The following is a 17,617-nucleotide window of genomic DNA, read 5'->3' on the forward strand; positions in this document are numbered from 1 at the left end:
GCTGCAGTGGCATTGTTGCGTTAACGATATATGATCTAGTGTCATCAAGAAATGTAATTTCAGTTTTTACACTTTACACAATATGCTAAGAAAAAGTGCTGCTGTGGGTAAGTTGTTGCTCATGTTCACATTTTGTGTGTCAACCACAGTGCTGTTGCATTTGACCTGCAGCCTTCTCGTGTCTCATTGCACTGTATGGCTTAGAAATAATGCAGGTGGATCAGGACCTCGTGGCCTGACTCACAGACTACCTCACAGACCACAGTGTGTCAGGCTGCATGGCTGCTTACCAGATGCAACACTGGCACACCCCAATGTTCTGTTTAACCTCTACACCTCTGACTACACCACCACATTGTCCTGTGCCAAATTTGAATTTCCCTGGAGATCATTAAAGGAACATCTTACATTTTTTTTCCTTATTGCTCACCAGATATAATATGATCACAAGATAGCAAATAGCAGGACACAGGCAACATTCAAATTCAATCATTCTAATCCAGTAATTTAATATACTGTATATTATTCTGAAATTGATCATTCTGCAAAATAAGTTATTTTACTTTTGGTACTTCATTTTGATCCTATTACTACTTTTAGTTGAGCAAAATTTGGAATGCAGCAGGACTTTTACATGTAACAGAACTGAGCACTTCTTCCACCACTGTTTGCCCTGCGTTTCACCATCTATTGCATTCAGAGCTTTCTTAAAAAAAAAAAAAAAAGAAAAGAAACCCATCACAGCCAACAGCAAAGTCTTTCCAGATGTTGTTCCAGTTTGAGGCGGATCGAGGACGCATAGGGCAAACAATCATAATAAGCTGGAGATCACATGGAAGATTTAAATAACCTGTTCTAGCTCAAGTTCAACGCCAGCACCGTCAGGTTTCGGCTTGTACATTTTTTGCACCCGTGGTATTCGGATCTTTCCTCTCCAGCGGCCCAGCGCGCGTCCCCACATGCGCATGCGTCCCTGTGCTGGGAGGAAAAAAGGGGAACGCGCTGTAACAGAGAGAAAGCGTTCCAGTAAACCGCTATATCTGCGTGGGGACTTCATGCCCGCCACGCCAACACTAAACTGCTCTCCGCGGTTCTTGCTTCCGCTATATTTGTTCATAGGGATGAGCTTTGATGCTCACGCCACATCCTCGCTTCTGTCCGTGTGTGCGCTTTGCTGGCGGACACATATTTCTCGTTTTCCCACGCAGTGATTGTCACTGAAAGCAACGTGAACTTGGTTGCAACATCACTGTACGGGACAACAGGCTCGCTCCACGGATTAAACCTCATCTGTCGGGCAGCAGTGCTGGTGAGTAGTACTGTTAAAACCCTTCCCGAGGTAACATGCAGCGGGGAGCCTCTCTCTCTCTCTCTCTCTCTGTGTGTGTGTGTGTGTGTGTTAGGAGTTTTTGTACATATTTGTAAGGGAGGCATGACACACTGATCTGGTGTAACTGGTCCCCACTGGATCACAAGATATCAAATTTAATTTGTGTGGCTCCAGTCTTGATTTGTCCATTTGTGTCTGTTACCTTTCCGGATTGTTTGGTTGGATGGATGGATAGGCCTTCACTGTACACTGTAGACTGGGATGGAAAAGGCTTGGCTGCATTATGTTGGTGAAGGATAATGACATATTCTTGAATGTATTCAACCACAGACAGTTATTATGTTCCCTGTGATCAGTGGCAATGCATCTAACTTGAAGTGGAATTTAAGTTACAGTCTGACACTAAACCGGAGCCTCGGCTTTGTTTCTCAGCAACTCTAATAATCAGGAAATGTGGCACTGGTCAATACAGATAGTCCAGAGACCAAGGAGCTGCAGTGGCATTGTTGCGTTAATGATATATGATCTAGTGTCATAAAGAAATGTAATTTCAGTTTTTACACTTTACACAATATGCTACATACTCCTGAAAATATAACACGGTATTTAACTGAAAAGTACATGCTTGGTTTGTTTCAGATCTACTTTCGATGTTTACATAATTTTTCATTTGGTACCTTTAACCAATATAGGCTGGCACCGTTGCTCTTTACAGCAGTGGGTTAGTTATGGCTATGAGCCCTTACATTTATGGCTACCCTCACATCAATAAACTGTTATGTTGTTGAATCAATGTCAGATGTTCAGTTATGATGTACACTGAATCAATACTGCTTCTCCCATTATCCAAAAAGGTGCCCAGGCTTGGATTTTAGTTCATTTGGATATTTTGAGACAATGTCACACTAACTAACACATTTTAAACTTTGCTTTTTATTAAAGAAAGCTTACTGATAAACAATTCCAAAAACTAAATGGCAGTGGGATCAGTTTTAATATATATATTTTAATGTAAAGAAATCGCAAAATTGATATTAATAAACCCAGCAAACTCAAGGGGAAACTGTAACATTTATATGAAAACCTACCCATCCTAGTCATATATGAACTTAGATGATATTTTATACATATTAGTCAACTCAAAATGGCCTTTTATTGTTTTTTTTTTGTTTCTTTTTTAGTAGACAATTTAATTAGTATTTAAAAAGATAATTATTTACATTACTGAATACAGTCACTGTTCAAGTGTTAGCATATCACTTAAAAGTGCTCATCTTGCATTCACAGCGGAAGCTTATTGTAGAGTGTTTCCTGTAGATAAGCTTGCACGTCCGGCCTTTAGGTTGATGTGACAAAGGGGTTTAGTCTGCACCTTGATTGCAGTTGGACTGAATTAATAAAATAATAACTTATACTGTACGATACATAAAAATTACTAGAGGTAATGTTTGTAAAGTTAGCTGCAAACCTAGTGAACACATCTGTTCTCACCAAATTACTATACTATACTATATAAACCTTACCTTACTTCATTGTAAATTAGGCAGAAGCTTGGTGTTTGCTGGTGCCAATGAGACTGAAAATGGGACTGTATTTTAACATTAGACATGCTAATGAATAGCCTAATGCTAGCACACATAACAGCAAATGCAGCCACATTACAGTCATTCATTTAACCGAGCAGCTCTCAGCAGATATGAGAATGAAAACAAGATGGCTCACTCGTTATCTACCTTCGATCTTCCATCATCAGCTCCAGAAAAGAAACAATGTGTTTAATTCAGAATGTGACAGATACAGTTTAAAGTCTTCTTGATGCATTTCTGAGACAACCATGGACCATATGGATATTTGTACAAAATGTACAAATCTGATCGAATCAAATTGTGGTACTGTACAACAAGCACACGTTTCAGATAAGTTAGTTAATGTTAGCAGAAGTGGTGTACAGTTTTCTTTTTGCAGAAGCTGATAGTAGCTAACAGATATCTTATTTCCTACCCACCTCTCTTGAGTCGCACATTGGCAGTACGGATCGGGCAGGAGTTACACGTGCACGGTACTGATCAGGCAGAAGGTATACATCAGCCTCCGCCATGGTGAACAGTTTTCTATAGTAGCCCAGAACGGACAAACCAGACACTGCCTCTAGACAGGGCCTTTCGCAAGTAGCGTAGTTTCTCTAACAAACCTGGAACGGGAGGGTGTGGCAAGGGCGTTGTCATCCGCAACTAAACCACTACATACCATAACATCTTACACACTGGTCTTTCAATTAAAAGATAAAACTTATCTCTTTCACCACAGGCTGGTGCGATGTTTGGCACTTTGTATATAACATTTTAACTAGGGGAGGGCTTAACTGTGTCTTCTAGATTTCCCTCCAAAAGACTTTTAGATATTTTCCTCATTAAAGGTAAATTATTTAGTGTTCTATGTCATCTGAAACTAAACAAGTTCCTTGCATTGCAGAGAATTGCTTAATTAAGTGCTAAGTCCTCCTGCAGCAGTGACGGATTTGAATCCGACCGATGTGCCTTTGCTGTGTCTTATACATCTCTCTCCTCCTTTCCTGTCATTCTACATCTGTCACCATCGATTAAAGGCAGTACAAGTAGAAAAAAAAACAGCTAAAATGGTTGTCTAAAGTCTAACTTTTATTATTATGGTGGGAAAATTGGCAGGCACATTGAGACAGTATTGATTAAATGTTTATGAGTGTTGAAAACATAATCCAAAAATGTTAGTTCCAAATGTTAGAACTGGGACTGTGGTAAAATTGTTGATGGTGTCACCAAGTTGTTAAATATATTATTAATATTGACTTAATTTCTTTTATAAATATGACTCTTTTTTTCAGGCTGTTGTATTGTCGCAGCAGATATGCAAGAAGGAACATACATGTAGGCAAGTGCACAGATGTTGTGATTAAATGGGGCTCAGAGATGTTCTGCACATGGCAACTTGTAGCAAATTAGCTGAAAGACCACAGTATGCCCTTTGCAGTTATGACTCAGTCCTGCTTGAATCAATCAGTCTATCTTAAAAACTCTGATGAATACGCATCTGCCCTCAAAACATTCATCTCATGGAAATGTAATCAGACTCTGGCACGCTGGTTACGGCAGTGAAGGCCTCTAAAAGTCCTTGGGGGACATCTTGTTATTGAGTTTAGTCACATTTAGCCCTATAAGAGTACATTTCATAAATTATGAATATTTACAATAGTAACTGATGACAAGGGCCTTTTACTAGACCTCGGTTTTGTTGTGGAATCACATTATTTCAGTTTAACAATGTGATGAATAAATGTGTTGATTTGTTTACTTGAAGGGTGCAGGACACAAGGAGGAGCAGGACCCACAGCTTCTTTTTTTTGCCTCAAGATCCCCAAATGGGCTAATCCATCCTTAATTATAAGAATGGCTTTTGTAATGAGAAGTTTTCTCTGTTAATATATATCTTCTGGTAAAAATCTCCTTACATGAGTGGTCAGATTTTTAACTGAACAATAGTGGTTCTTAACAACAAAAATAAACTCTATCTATGAAAAAGACAGTGATAAGGCAATGCATGTGTTGCCTTTTGAAAGTCACATCCCATTGAATATGGAATTGATTATAATGTTATTCTGTTCACCTTCACTTCTCATATTCCGGACCTTTCACTGCCATACACACAGATTAGACCTCCCAAATGGTCCTCCCAAACCCTGCATGCCATCCCAAGGTCAACACTAAAAAACAAATGAGACTTCCTGCTACAGCTCCCACCTCATAAAACAGCCTTCCAGAGTAAATTAGTCACTGTCTTTATTCAAGTTTGATCTAATCTCACTATTACACAGTTGAATTGTATCCTATCCTGTGTGGGATTACTTTATTTGTGTACCACACTTTGTAACTACGTAACAATAAAAGTATTTTTCTTATCATATTAGCAGAGTTCAGTATGCAGCCATCGTCTTTCTTACTGCATTGCCATTTGTTCTTTGATTACACGGATAGTACATGCACAACAACTACCTATAGTTGCGTCACAATGTGTGGTCCATTGCAGTTAGGAAGGACCGCAAAGGCCCAAAAAAAAGGAATCTTGGTTCAGTATGTTAGTGTGTGAACCGTCTGTGATGACCAAATGGAAATGGTCAGCTTCTGCCAAAATACAACTGAGCAAACGTTCTCCATAATTACGACCAGACAGATTTCCAAAGCAGTGAGTAGGGCAAACATACTGAGTCACTAAAGAGTTTCCTGGATGTGTGCTGACACACACACACACACACACACACTATTGTCAGATTGATAGTTACACAACTACTTACCAAAATTACAAGTGATATTCTGATTGTAATGCCATGTATATCATGATATATTAGGTATGCAAATCTTTTTTGAAACATCATATCTCATTTCTCATGTCAATGTCGTTTCCATCATATTTGCAAAAATCTCAAAACATATAGAAATACCCACAGTTTATTTCATTTTTACATCAAGAAGAGTGCCCTGTCGCCATCATTAAGAAGACTTCACCGCCAGTATGAATCACATGCTGCTGGCTAAGAGAGCTTGACTATGTAAGATGTGATCTGATTAGTGTGAGTTGGCATGAAGTCTTGCAAGAAAGCAAACCTGCTTTTCTTAGTTTTGGTGGAGTTCCTGTTGGGAAACAGTTACATTATCGAAGGCTTTCCCCATGTTCCAGGCAATCATCTTTAGCTATCTTGAGCAATAGGGGAACATCCTGAGAGCATAACTCCAAATATTATAATACTTTCTAATAATAATTTGGTTGACTTTCTGTGTATGCTTAAGAATATAGTAGTTACACAAGTTAGTTTGAAATTCAAAACTCCAAGGGACTTCTGAAACACATTTCCTCTTGAGACAAACAAGAATGGAAGGAAAAAAATAAAAATAAAATTCTAAATTGTGGATAACAGAGGGTTGAGAGAAACATGAAGCTGCATCAGTTATGAAACAGTTATGGTCCATGTCAGTTACAGCAGAAGTGATACAGCAAAATGCAGTGTCATAAGTGTGGAAATAGGTGTTCAGCTGTCCCAGTGTGTAAGTGTAGTGGTTCCTAACCTTTTCTGTCTGTATGTGTCCCTTGTCAGATGAACTCAAGTGTCTCTTTATCAACACCTCCCCTTGTACTGCGAGTGTGTTCATTTGATCTGATTTCAAACTGGGTGTTATTTCATTATTTGAAAGTTGACATTGTCATAACCCCCCCCCCCCNNCCCCCCCCCCCCCCACAGGGAATCACCACGTCTCATCTACTGTACATTCTATAAACCCATGGCTCCCCGAACATGCTGTTTCTCACGCAGACGCTTTTTGAACCAAAAAGGGTTGATTATAGCCTCCAATTTATTTGAAAGCTATTCTTCATAAATCGCTCAAAACGTTTCAAATGGGCACCAGATTTAGCTCTTTTCACTGGATTAAATTCTGGGATTATGTGTTTTAGGGTTGATTTTCTATTTTGAGCAGTATGTACATGTGATTTTCGTTAGAGGGTGTGTCTGTTGTTGAGCGAAATCAGCTAGAAGGTGAAAGGGGCGTAGAGAAGAAGGTAATTTAGAGTCATCAATTATGTCTATGCCGACTACGTTGCAAGGACTTCATATCGACTTCATAAATCTTACAATAAATATGTTAAGTCTTGCATCATTCTGTGTTTAATGATTATTAATGGTACAAGGACCTTTTGTCATGGTGGTTGTCGTGTGTGTGTGTGTGTGAAGACACATGCTCACAACTCAAAATTAATACAAGGTACACTCCTCATGCATCAGTTTGATTAGTAATATTGATTAACATGAATCTAATAAGTTATTTGTTTACATCCTCACTCAACACAATAGACCTCATATTGATACCACCCCAAGTATGGTGATATACATACTTATTTGTAATTAGCTTAATTAATGACAACAATAACCTAAACATTAACATCTTTGTCAGCCCTAACCTTCTTTGGGAAGAAGGAACTTAACATTTTCCCATGCAGTGCTTTTGCCAGAATTGCTTCCCTGACTCATCTTTAATCACTACAGTGTGTGACTGAGCTCTTTAAGTGGTCTGTTTGCATTTCTTTCGAGATCCACACTTCGTCTTGTAGAAATGCTTTAAGAACCTCAGGGGTGAAGGGCATTTCTGACAGGGCTAAAACTTACAGTGTCAGTCAGCCGGCCCAGAGCGCCTAATGGCATTGCACAGTGCAGTGCTTGACCCCTTCTGCTCTCCGATTCCCAGCCAGCCCTCCATCCACCCTCCTCCCCCACACACTGTATCACACACAGTCAGCTATTGTGCTGCTTTGCTCTTGTGTTGCCTGTGGTGTCTGTGAGGAGGTCCGGTGCCTTTTGTGCCTCCTGTGCTTCATGCTCCTGGGAGCTACAGTATGTCCAGCTGTTGTAACTCCCAAAAATGCTGGGTGGCGGTGATAGGCAAATTTGATAGAGGGTGATAGGGCTATAGGTATAGGGCTTGTTAAGTCTATAAAATTCCCATCAAACTGACATAGTTGCATTGCATTTTTTGTCCAACTATCAGTCCAAATAACCAATAATAAATCCATAATAATCATTTCAGCATTAAATATGAAATGAAAAAAAAATCTGTGAAAATGAAAAGATCAGCCCATATCACGGCTCGTATGCCTGTATTTTAACGTATATCATTTGATAATGCATATGAAGTTCATTTATGGAGTTTCCTGTTTAGGAGTTCGTTTTTAGTTCAGTGACAAGTAGAAAAGAAGGTTATCAAGTTAATTGTGTAGATATCCATTCGCTTTCATGTCACGTCAGTCATGTTTTGCTTTTACTACAGGGAGAACGTCAGCCTCATTACATCTGTACCACTGAAGATTTAATCATTGGAAATGAAAGAGGGAAAAGGTAAGATGTTCTGTAGCATGTTGTAGTTTTTTTGTTAATGTATAATGAGTGGCGGTATGGTTCCCTCGGTTTACAATGAGGTTAGACTGAGAAGCTGCATATTTCCACATTTGAAAAACTGTGACCAGCAAATGTTTCAGCATTTTCGGCAAATGATGTCACTTGATTAATGGGTTAAGCAACTTGGGCACAGCCAATACATGCCCAGAACAGTTGCATCATGTGCTACCTCGCCGAAGCACAACAGAGAAGAGGGTAAAAAAATCATTTTGCTTGTTTCATAAAAGACAACAATGTTGTTTGAGGTTTGCTTGTCTACACATTCGTTAGTGTTTGTATCTTTTCCTAAACAATAACTTAGATAACAAAGACAGCCCAGCCTCATATCCGGTGCAGGATGAAGACACACCCTTTCCGTTATAAAGAACTAAACACTGATTCTGAAGGCTGCAGTATAATATCATATTTTATGTTTACAGGGAGGGACTTGAGTGTCCACATAATGCAGCGTAAAATCTGCAGAACGTCCCTGTGGTGGTGTTAATTGATCATGTGGTCTCCACTCCCTTGCTGTCTCCAACTTTGAGTGGCCATGATTTACTAGCAGCTTTACAGCAGTATTAGATTACTGTTGTTGCAATGTAACAACCATACACATACATAGACATTTAAAAATAGATATTCAGCTGTGCTCTTCTGCAGTGTGCTATTGATTTTAAGTGCTGAAGCAGCGTCAGGCATGTTCAGTGCAACTACTTGGTTATAGATGCCTCTGGCCTCAGGAAGATTGTGGATAAGATGTGCATTGTGCATTAAATAGTCTGATGTATGTAGCGTTGAATGCCTTTTAATCTGATCTAAGCCGTAATCTGAACTCTCCGAAGCACAGTTGAACCAAGCATAGTGCAGAAGCTGATGTGATGCTTTAGATCCTCTTAAACGGATCAGCCTTCATCTGCTGCCCCTCTCTCTCTCTCAGCTTCTATCTCTGTCTTTCTTGTATTCTTTTGTTCTTACCTCTTATTCTTTTGAGTGTCTTTCCCCTCTTTTCTGTGCACCCTCCTGCTGTGTTTTTTGCTTCCTTGCATCAGTGCGTGTGTGTGTGTGGTTGGGTGTGTTATTAACTGATGTGTATATAAGTTTACAACATTTCCTCTTTCCTCTTTCAAACCACCTGCTCAGAAGGGGAGTAGGTAGTTTAGAAAGCCGTTAAGATAGCCGTTCAGAGGAGGTGCTAACAAATGTGGTCTCTCTCCTTTGCGTACCCGTCACCAGGATAACCTCATGCACTATGTAGACATGAGAGGCCCTAGGAGCACGTGAAGATGTCCCAGAAGGCAACTAAAAGTAAGCTGTTTTGCTGTGATTTTTTTTTATTTTTTTTATCTGAGCTAATGCTAAACATCTACTACTACAGTTGGCAACAACAGTGTTTTTGCTGTGTTAGGAGAAATTTCCGTATTGTGTGGGTCATATGGCAGTCGCAAAATGGCTTATACACACCAAGAAATGGATGACAATTGATAAGCGCGTGTATCATGACCAGACAAACAATACAGTCTCTTGGACCCAACAGGAGGTCGGCCATTTTGAAATTTGGAATTTCAGTGATTTTTCACATTGTATTTGAACTCCTCCGCGGGAATTTATCGGATGTACGTCTGATTTGGTCAGTGCAGTCTAAAGATGTTCAGGATTAAAAGTTGGGCTGTTTGTACATGTGCATCAAACGGCGTATAAGTGCCAAGAAACAGGAAGTTGTCATTACTTAAGTGTACTTTGTCCAGTCTCACTAAAACTTCACATGATAAGAGTCCTGCCCTGAACATATCTATGTACCATTAATCTGTCATTGTCAAAGCGCCACCTACTGGAAACAGCTGACACATAACGCAACCCCAGAGGGCCCTGACGTGCGCGGTATGCAAGAGCCCGATCATTACAGCTTTTATTGTGTCTTCTCTTTTCCAGTCTTTTTGCTAAGCTAAGCTAACCAGCTGCTGACTGCAGCTTCATATTTAGAGTACATCAGGTGATATCAATCTTCTTAACTAACTCTTGGAAAGAAGTAAATAAAATCGTCCTGTCCCGCTGTAGTCGGATAATTTGCTTAATAAGCTTAAAATATTTGATCACACATGAATTGTGTATGAATTCATGGAGGTAAATGTACTTCTCATACTGACTGTCAAAATTCAAAAGCATACCACTGAAATTCAGTACAGGACAGACATTCATAGTGTGTGTAATATCTATAAATGGAAGAAATAGAGACGATGAGTATCTTGAAGATATTTTAATGCTGATGTGGTTACACTTCCTGTCTTTGAACAACTCATTATGGGGTTTTCCAAAACTCTTAACGCTCTCAGTCACGCTCTCTCACTCACTCTCTCACTCACTCAATCTTGATTCAAACCGAAGGTCACAGAACTTGTGATTACAGTGCATATTAAATTTTCACTCATGTGTCTAAAATGTGACTGGTAATTGCAGAAGAAGTCTTATTGAATAGGTTAATGTGTTTAAATTGAATTTTTTATGTCAATCTCTGTTATTAAACGGAAACCACATTGTTTGTAGTGCTTACTATAGACTAATGTAGTTGTTTCAAAATAGCATCAGATACTGGAAAGCTATTAATAGTCATTTCAGTTTTACTTTTCACTACTGATCTTGGTACTACACCTGTTTGCAATGAGGTTGAGCTTGAGGTTATATTACACGACAGCTTTAGTCACTGCAGTGTCTTTCACATGAAAACAAATTGAAATCTCACTTTTAAGTCATACTGTGTGGTATGTGAAATTTGATGATACAGATTTTTAATACATGTATGTTTGCCTCTGTTTTCTTCCTCTTTGACTCCAGCATGGTGCCTTAGGCTTGTCCCAGTTCTCCTCTTCTTCATCTCCTTTGTCACATACTACTGTTCCTATGCCATACTGCAAAGGTAATTACACACACGCTAACACAACCATTTCTTTCTTTCTTCTTTCTTTTCTCAGTTGCCCTGGTATTAAGGTCACACAATTACATAAATGCCCATTTCTGGTAAAAGAAAAAAGTAAGCATGAGGTCTGTGCAGTGCTGAGTCACTAAAAGTTAAGAAGACAACCCACATTCTGATCATCCGGTGGTTTGAGCTGCTGGTCAATTTAGGTCCTCACATATGCCCATTCTTGCACTTTTTGAGTGTTCTGGACCAAGTTACTGGCACACTGTGTTTTTATGGATTCAGCAGCAGTTTTCATGCCAGTTGTGGTGATTGTCTGTGTTTCAGCTACGGAGGCACCAGCAAGTCTCTGAACAGTAGCAAGTCGCTGTGTGGTGGCTGGCTAACCCAGAAGAAGTGGGAGAGCCTTAACTTTAAGTGAGTAATGGCATGTCTGTGTTTTTTTTGCAAACTGGAGGGAGTGGATGGCTTATTAAGGGAGAAAGGTATGCCAACATTTTTATTTGAACATGAGGTGCCAGGCTTCTTGGAACTGTTAGGACTGCTCCTTCGCAGTCTTGAAGGAAAAGCATAGTTTAGTGAGAAAGAACAGGACTTATTATAAAGAATGACTTTCCATCTAAATCATCATCATTGCCGTAAGTTTCTGTAACTCAAGTGGAATGCGTTGACGAAATGGTTGAGAGGGAGAGTTGATGTAAAACCTAATGTTGGCTAAGAATTAGCTCTTGATAAAGTTGCATTTTTCAGAGCCAGACAATAGCTTGTTTGTCCTCCTCAGGTTCTGCCTTGTTAAATAATCATTGTTCCACAGCCCTGACCCCCCTCTCATTTATTTTCTCTTGCTCTATTATCAGTTTATCCAGCTGTATATTTACTTTTGATCTTTTTGTGGGCTCTATTCTGTTACAAAATAGTGATATGGTCTCCATCTGTGGTGTGTCCCAACCTCCTCTAAGGTCACTGTTTATTTCTTCAGCTCAGAAGACCTTCCACTTTCTGCCCTTTGACCTTTTAAACAGTCAAGATTCATGTCCTCTGTGTTCACTCCTGTAAAAGAACATGACTTGCATTCTCACATGATGTTGCTGGTTGCTTGTTCTTGGACTTTCACATCAGTCATTACAGTCACAGGGAGGCCTTCTAGGCAATCACAGTGACATTTCTCTAATTAGATCCCTCCCTGGGATTTATCCTGATCTCCTGCGAAGAGCTAGCTGGCACACAAGGATAATAAATGTCTAAGAGACTCACTGTCAAAGACAGTAGGTCATAAACGGCTGGAGTCTGAAGCCAGCGAACACAGAAGAGCAACAGTTTCACATATTATAACCTGACACATTTGTCTCACTCCACAGGCTCTGTCAACGAAATTCTTTTCTTTTTCCCTCTCCTGAGGAGATAAATACCAACAGCAAGTTTTAATAAGGGAAATTGCTATTGAATGAATGACATCATGTAAATGGCTGGTTTGCTTATGGGTCTGTTTTACCTACTTAATAGATACCAGTACATTTGGGAAAGTGCACATCAAGCCTTTCCATGAGCCAGAATGAACACTTCTGTTTGGCATCACTGTTAGTATTGTCCATTGTGTGCTTGTAGTCCTTCATCCCTACTGTCTCACGCCTCATTCATATCCTGCCACAAACCTTCCTGTAACATAATTCATCTATACAGTGAAACCCTGTGCGCTGCCGTATTAATGTTATAAATCCTGCTCTGACATTTTTCATACAGCATTAGCAGACAGACACAGCTCTTTCTGAAACTGGAGGATTTTTTCTGGCGGGAGCATCTGTCAAATCTGGCATTACCTTATGGCATTAAGGGCAGTGGTAGGTTGATTTTACATTATCCTCTGCTCTTTCTGCTCAGTCTACTCTTTCTACTCTCTTTCAACATTTTCAAACATCTACACCTCTTTCTCACTTTCCCTTCCAGAGCTGCTGCTACTGAAAGTCCTGGCTGTAACTGCAAATTATCAGTTGCCAGCCAACATTGAAAAGTAAGTGCAAGCCAACCTGGAACTTTGATATTAAAGGTCAGCGTTTTATTCCAATAACCCAGGTTTCAATTATTTATTAGCCCCTATTGTGTTTAATTTTATTTGACTGATTCCATAGTGCAGAACAATAGTCATTGTAGAGTGCTAATAATGAAGGATTGGCACCAACAAATGTAATAACACACATAATTAACACTACAACAGGAATATTTTTCTAAACTTTGTTAGTGGTTGAAAACATGTTCCTGCTTTGGTACATCCTGTAATATGTGTTTAGTGTTCATGATTACTGGGATTATAGGTACTTTTAGGTTATGTACCATTAGGTAGTTAGGGCTTTATATCGAGCCACATAACTGTTCTTCATAATCAATAAAGCATCCTCTAGTGATAGTTATGAATAAGTTGTGAGTTATGTTTCTAAAGGATGGTATTTGGTTTCTGACTATACAAAACTCATCTCAGGACCTGTGGGAAACATTATGCATGAGCATAAATGTGCCACATTTGAACTCTGTGTGTGTGGTGTTTTTTTCCACAGCCTTGAATGCAGAACCTGTGCAGTCATAGGCAATGGTTTTGCCATTAAAAACAGCTCCTTGGGAGGCATCATCAACAAATATGACGTGGTCATTCGGTAAGCACAAAGGAGAACGTCCTACAAAAATATTGTTATAAGTACTATGAAAGTTGTCATAGTTGTCAGTTGTCGTTATTACTGCTAACTATTTGACATGCTGTACACACCGAAGAGGAAGTACAAGTTTTACAAACTCACTTTACTACATTTTGATTACACTCCAAGCTGTGCATTTTTAGAATGTGACTGCACTATAATTTCTATCTTACAAAGTCTGACCAATTAAAAATAGTAATACGATTTTTAAACCCAAGACTTCTTCATATAACCACCTTCATGTTTCAGGATTGTTAGCACTGAAAAGTAAGGAACACACTGATCCTTGCAAATTATAAAGGGAATGTGGTGAAAGTACGATATGAATTCACTTGGCTGACTAATGATGGACATTATCCGACTGTGTGACCGTCTGACCCTGACATAGAGCTGTTCGCTCAGCAATTAGCAAACTTTTGGGTCAAGTGAAGTTCTCTAATGGAGAGAAGAAAGCATTTAGTTTACACAGGGACAAAGACACTCTGCAAATCTGACTTTACAGCCTTGGAATGAACACATGCATTCTGAGTTTTTATAAGCCTCTTTCAAACAGCCAGAATTTGGCCTGGCCACAATGCATTTTTCTCCCCCCATCAACCCCCTCTCCCTCACATCTCTCCCTCTCTTCTCAGAAGCTAATCATTCCCTGGCCAAGTAGAGTAAGGTTATTGACATTCAGAATTCAATGCATGCCTGAGACTTTGACGTCATCAGCCTATTTCTGTCATAGAAACACCGTTGGACTCTATTAAAACCTGTCGAGACTTGAGTTTCCAAAGTGCAAACTAATCATTCAACCAAACAAGGCCTCAGTCTCTGTTACTGTGTTAGTTATTTGGTAAAGGAATGAGTTATGTGGTTTTTAGAACTTTTATATTATATGGGGTTGTTTGGATGAAGCGCATACTGATATTTAAGCCCTATAGTGCGAGTTAGTTGTCCTGTTTGCAGCCCTTTTTATTATTTTATTACATTTGTTACATCAGTGGAGCGAGAAGAAGGAACTCAGTACGAAAACATCCTGGTTGCTGACTTAATGGCACACAACCAACATCAATATGCTACCAGGACACAACAATCGACATGCACCACTTACTACCAGTCCGGCATTTATAGTTCTTTTATAGTGTTGAAAGCTTCAGGACACTTGCACTGCTTGCCCCGATAGAAGCTGTTTAGCCGCTGTCACAAATACAGCGGAGGTGGGGAGTGCACCAAAAGACACAGGTTGAAAATTTGGCCCTTTATGCTCAACATTTCAAAGGTCGTGATTTGACTATGCTTGCGATTAAACAAAAAACTGCAAAAATGGAAATCCTTTAGAACACAAACCTGAAAATTCTTGTCCCTGAATGCAGTATTGTGCCCCTGCCTCAGGTTGAATGATGCCCCAGTGAGAGGCTATGAGGAGGACGTAGGAAACAAGACCACCATGAGGTTCTTCTACCCCGAGTCGGCCTCTTACAACCCTGGACTGCACAACGAGCCCGGAACACTTATGGTCATGGTGCCTTTCAAGCAGCAAGATCTACGGTGGCTCAAAGAGATCCTCTATAATGAGAAGAGGGTACAGGATATGTGTGAGAATGCACTCTCTCGCACACAAACACACACACACACAGCCACATGCCTTTCTTCTCCTTTCTTTCCCTCCCCCTCTGCTTCACATAAACACACTCCTCTTAGCTTCTTTTTTCAGCCCTTGCCAGCCATCCATATCAGGAATAAATACTTAAAAGGTTCAACTTCAGTAATGCCAGTGCCCTTCAGAGTTAAATGTAGTTTCCATCTCAGACACCCTTCACTCTGTTGCTCCCGGCACCTCCGGCCTCCTACTGCTAATAGTTGCAGGGTCATTACTTGCTAATTTGCACATTGATTTAGTTGCCTCCAGACACGAGGGAGTCATAGGTTCAATCGCATCCCTGTTTGTGCAAATGAACTCAGTGTGCTTACCAAAAATAGCAAATCTGTCACTCTCTCTCTGTCCTTTTCCTGTCCTATCCTGTGTCTCATCTTTCACCATGTTTATGTGTGCACTCCAGGTCAGGAAAGGCTTTTGGAAGCCCCCTCCCCAAATCTGGCTTGGTGACGTCAGTAAAATCAGAGTGCTGGATCCCCACTTCCTGCACCAGACTGCCGACCGACTGCTCCGGATCCCTCTGCATCCCAAAAGTAAACAGGTGAGAGATCACTTCTACCTCATTGGAGTCGGAATCATGAAGCTGCAGGCGTGCATATCACAAGAGGTTTTGGTTCAGGTCCACACCAAATTGTTGACCTCAAACCTAACTGTGGTGGTGATGCTTCTCCTCTGTTGCCGCTCATTAATATCGACCATTTCTGGCATTTTCAGCTGAATTTTCCCACCAGAACCTTCTCTCTTGTTTGTTCCCTGTCTCTCATACCTCCCTTTTTTCCCTTTTTGCCCTTCGCTACTTCCCACATGAATGTTAACAAGGCTGGATGGAGCATCCACTGATTAGCCACAGCTCCTCGAGTGATATGCTTTGAGCGCTGTGATAAACAGTTACTGCAAGAGGCATTTCTCTTGAAATGTAGCTGGGTCAATAGCAATTTTGTAGATCCAATTACTGCAAAACATGATGAAGATTAGCTTCTGCTTGGCACTCTGGCATCTCATTACAAGATAAGCTCTGCATGTCTTCTGGGCTGCACAGTGAATCTCACGGAAATAATTGGCTTTTGAAGGAAAGCCAGAATAGTGTGTAAATTTTAACCAGATGCTCTGTTTTTAGAAAAAGCACAGTTTCCAGTGTTTCCAAGCTGATTATTACTGTTTTCTCAGAGAAAAGGTCTGGATTTTGTGACCGCCACTGTTTTTTTATGAGGTCAAAGTTTAGGTTATCTTCACTGAGCATGTTTTATTACTTTTGGCTCAAAGAAACATATGAAATAAAAGGATAAAGTAAAGGAATGAGGAAATATCGTCAAAAAAACACAACAAACAAAAGTGAAATTATAACCGTAAACTCACTCACAAAACTACAACCAAAGAGCAGCGATTTTGCAATGAGAAAACATGACGCGTGACATTTTTTGCTGTGTACCAATTGATCTGTTTTTGTTCCACATATTGGACCTCAACTCCCTCCTCTTTGGCTGAGGCGATTGGATTTTGAAACACCCTGTGATTTGACGTGGACTATTACTCATGTAGAATGAAGCTTTTACTGGCCCATTGTAACCCATCTGCCATGTGTGACTTGTTGTGTGTTTGGTGGGGATTGTCTCTGAAATGGGCCCGAGCCAAGTTTTGTTTTGGTTCTGCTTGTTCCCCTCTTCTGAGCCCTTTTTTGTCAAAGAGTGGGTGTATTGCCCTTTTGGACTGTAGTACAAACAGAACTGGCTGGTGCATGAAAAGAGTGAGCAATGGGAAAGGCAGCGACCCTACAGGCGATCAGCGGTCTCGCCCAACAAGAGCTCTGCGCCATCTGCACAGACTGTATGGAGAGGGTCCGGGGAAGAGGATGGTGAGCAGGACAAGTAGGAGAAAGATGGAGGGAAGTACAGACAGTTACATGTTGCTTCTGAAACTGATTTGACTTAATGCAGTACTGCAAATATATATATTTACCCTGATTTCACATCCTTAACCCAATAGATTTCCCTTATCTTGTCTAATTCTGTTATTTTTCTCTTTTCTGTCCTTGGCTATTCCTCCTATGCTAAATGACAGCAGGAGTCCTGACTGTAGCACACACACACACACA

General features: G+C 40.2%; 1 protein-coding gene across 3 annotated transcripts in view; it reads left to right on the forward strand.

Annotated features, from left to right (window-relative positions):
- Positions 1-846: 846 nt before the first annotated feature.
- The window catches only part of st3gal4 (ST3 beta-galactoside alpha-2,3-sialyltransferase 4), a 21,928-nt gene continuing 5,157 nt past the window's right edge, over positions 847-17,617 (forward strand). The window contains exons 1-10 of one of the 3 annotated variants that reach the window (XM_035680032.1): positions 849-1,309; positions 8,176-8,243; positions 9,519-9,590; positions 11,115-11,196; positions 11,527-11,616; positions 12,940-13,037; positions 13,144-13,207; positions 13,749-13,844; positions 15,261-15,450; positions 15,929-16,066. In XM_035680032.1, coding sequence (XP_035535925.1) covers positions 9,569-9,590; positions 11,115-11,196; positions 11,527-11,616; positions 12,940-13,037; positions 13,144-13,207; positions 13,749-13,844; positions 15,261-15,450; positions 15,929-16,066 — 780 coding nt within the window. In that variant the 5' untranslated portion in view covers positions 849-1,309; positions 8,176-8,243; positions 9,519-9,568. Of the gene's footprint in view, positions 1,310-8,175; positions 8,244-9,518; positions 9,591-11,114; positions 11,197-11,526; positions 11,617-12,939; positions 13,038-13,143; positions 13,208-13,748; positions 13,845-15,260; positions 15,451-15,928; positions 16,067-17,617 lie in introns of all 3 variants that reach the window. The other 2 variants (XM_035680033.1, XM_035680034.1) reach the window with 2 other exon arrangements.

The sequence above is a fragment of the Morone saxatilis genome, unplaced genomic scaffold (genome assembly GCF_004916995.1).
Source record: "Morone saxatilis isolate NCDOM2014 unplaced genomic scaffold, NCSU_SB_2.0 Contig8, whole genome shotgun sequence".
Classification (NCBI taxonomy): domain Eukaryota; kingdom Metazoa; phylum Chordata; class Actinopteri; family Moronidae; genus Morone; species Morone saxatilis.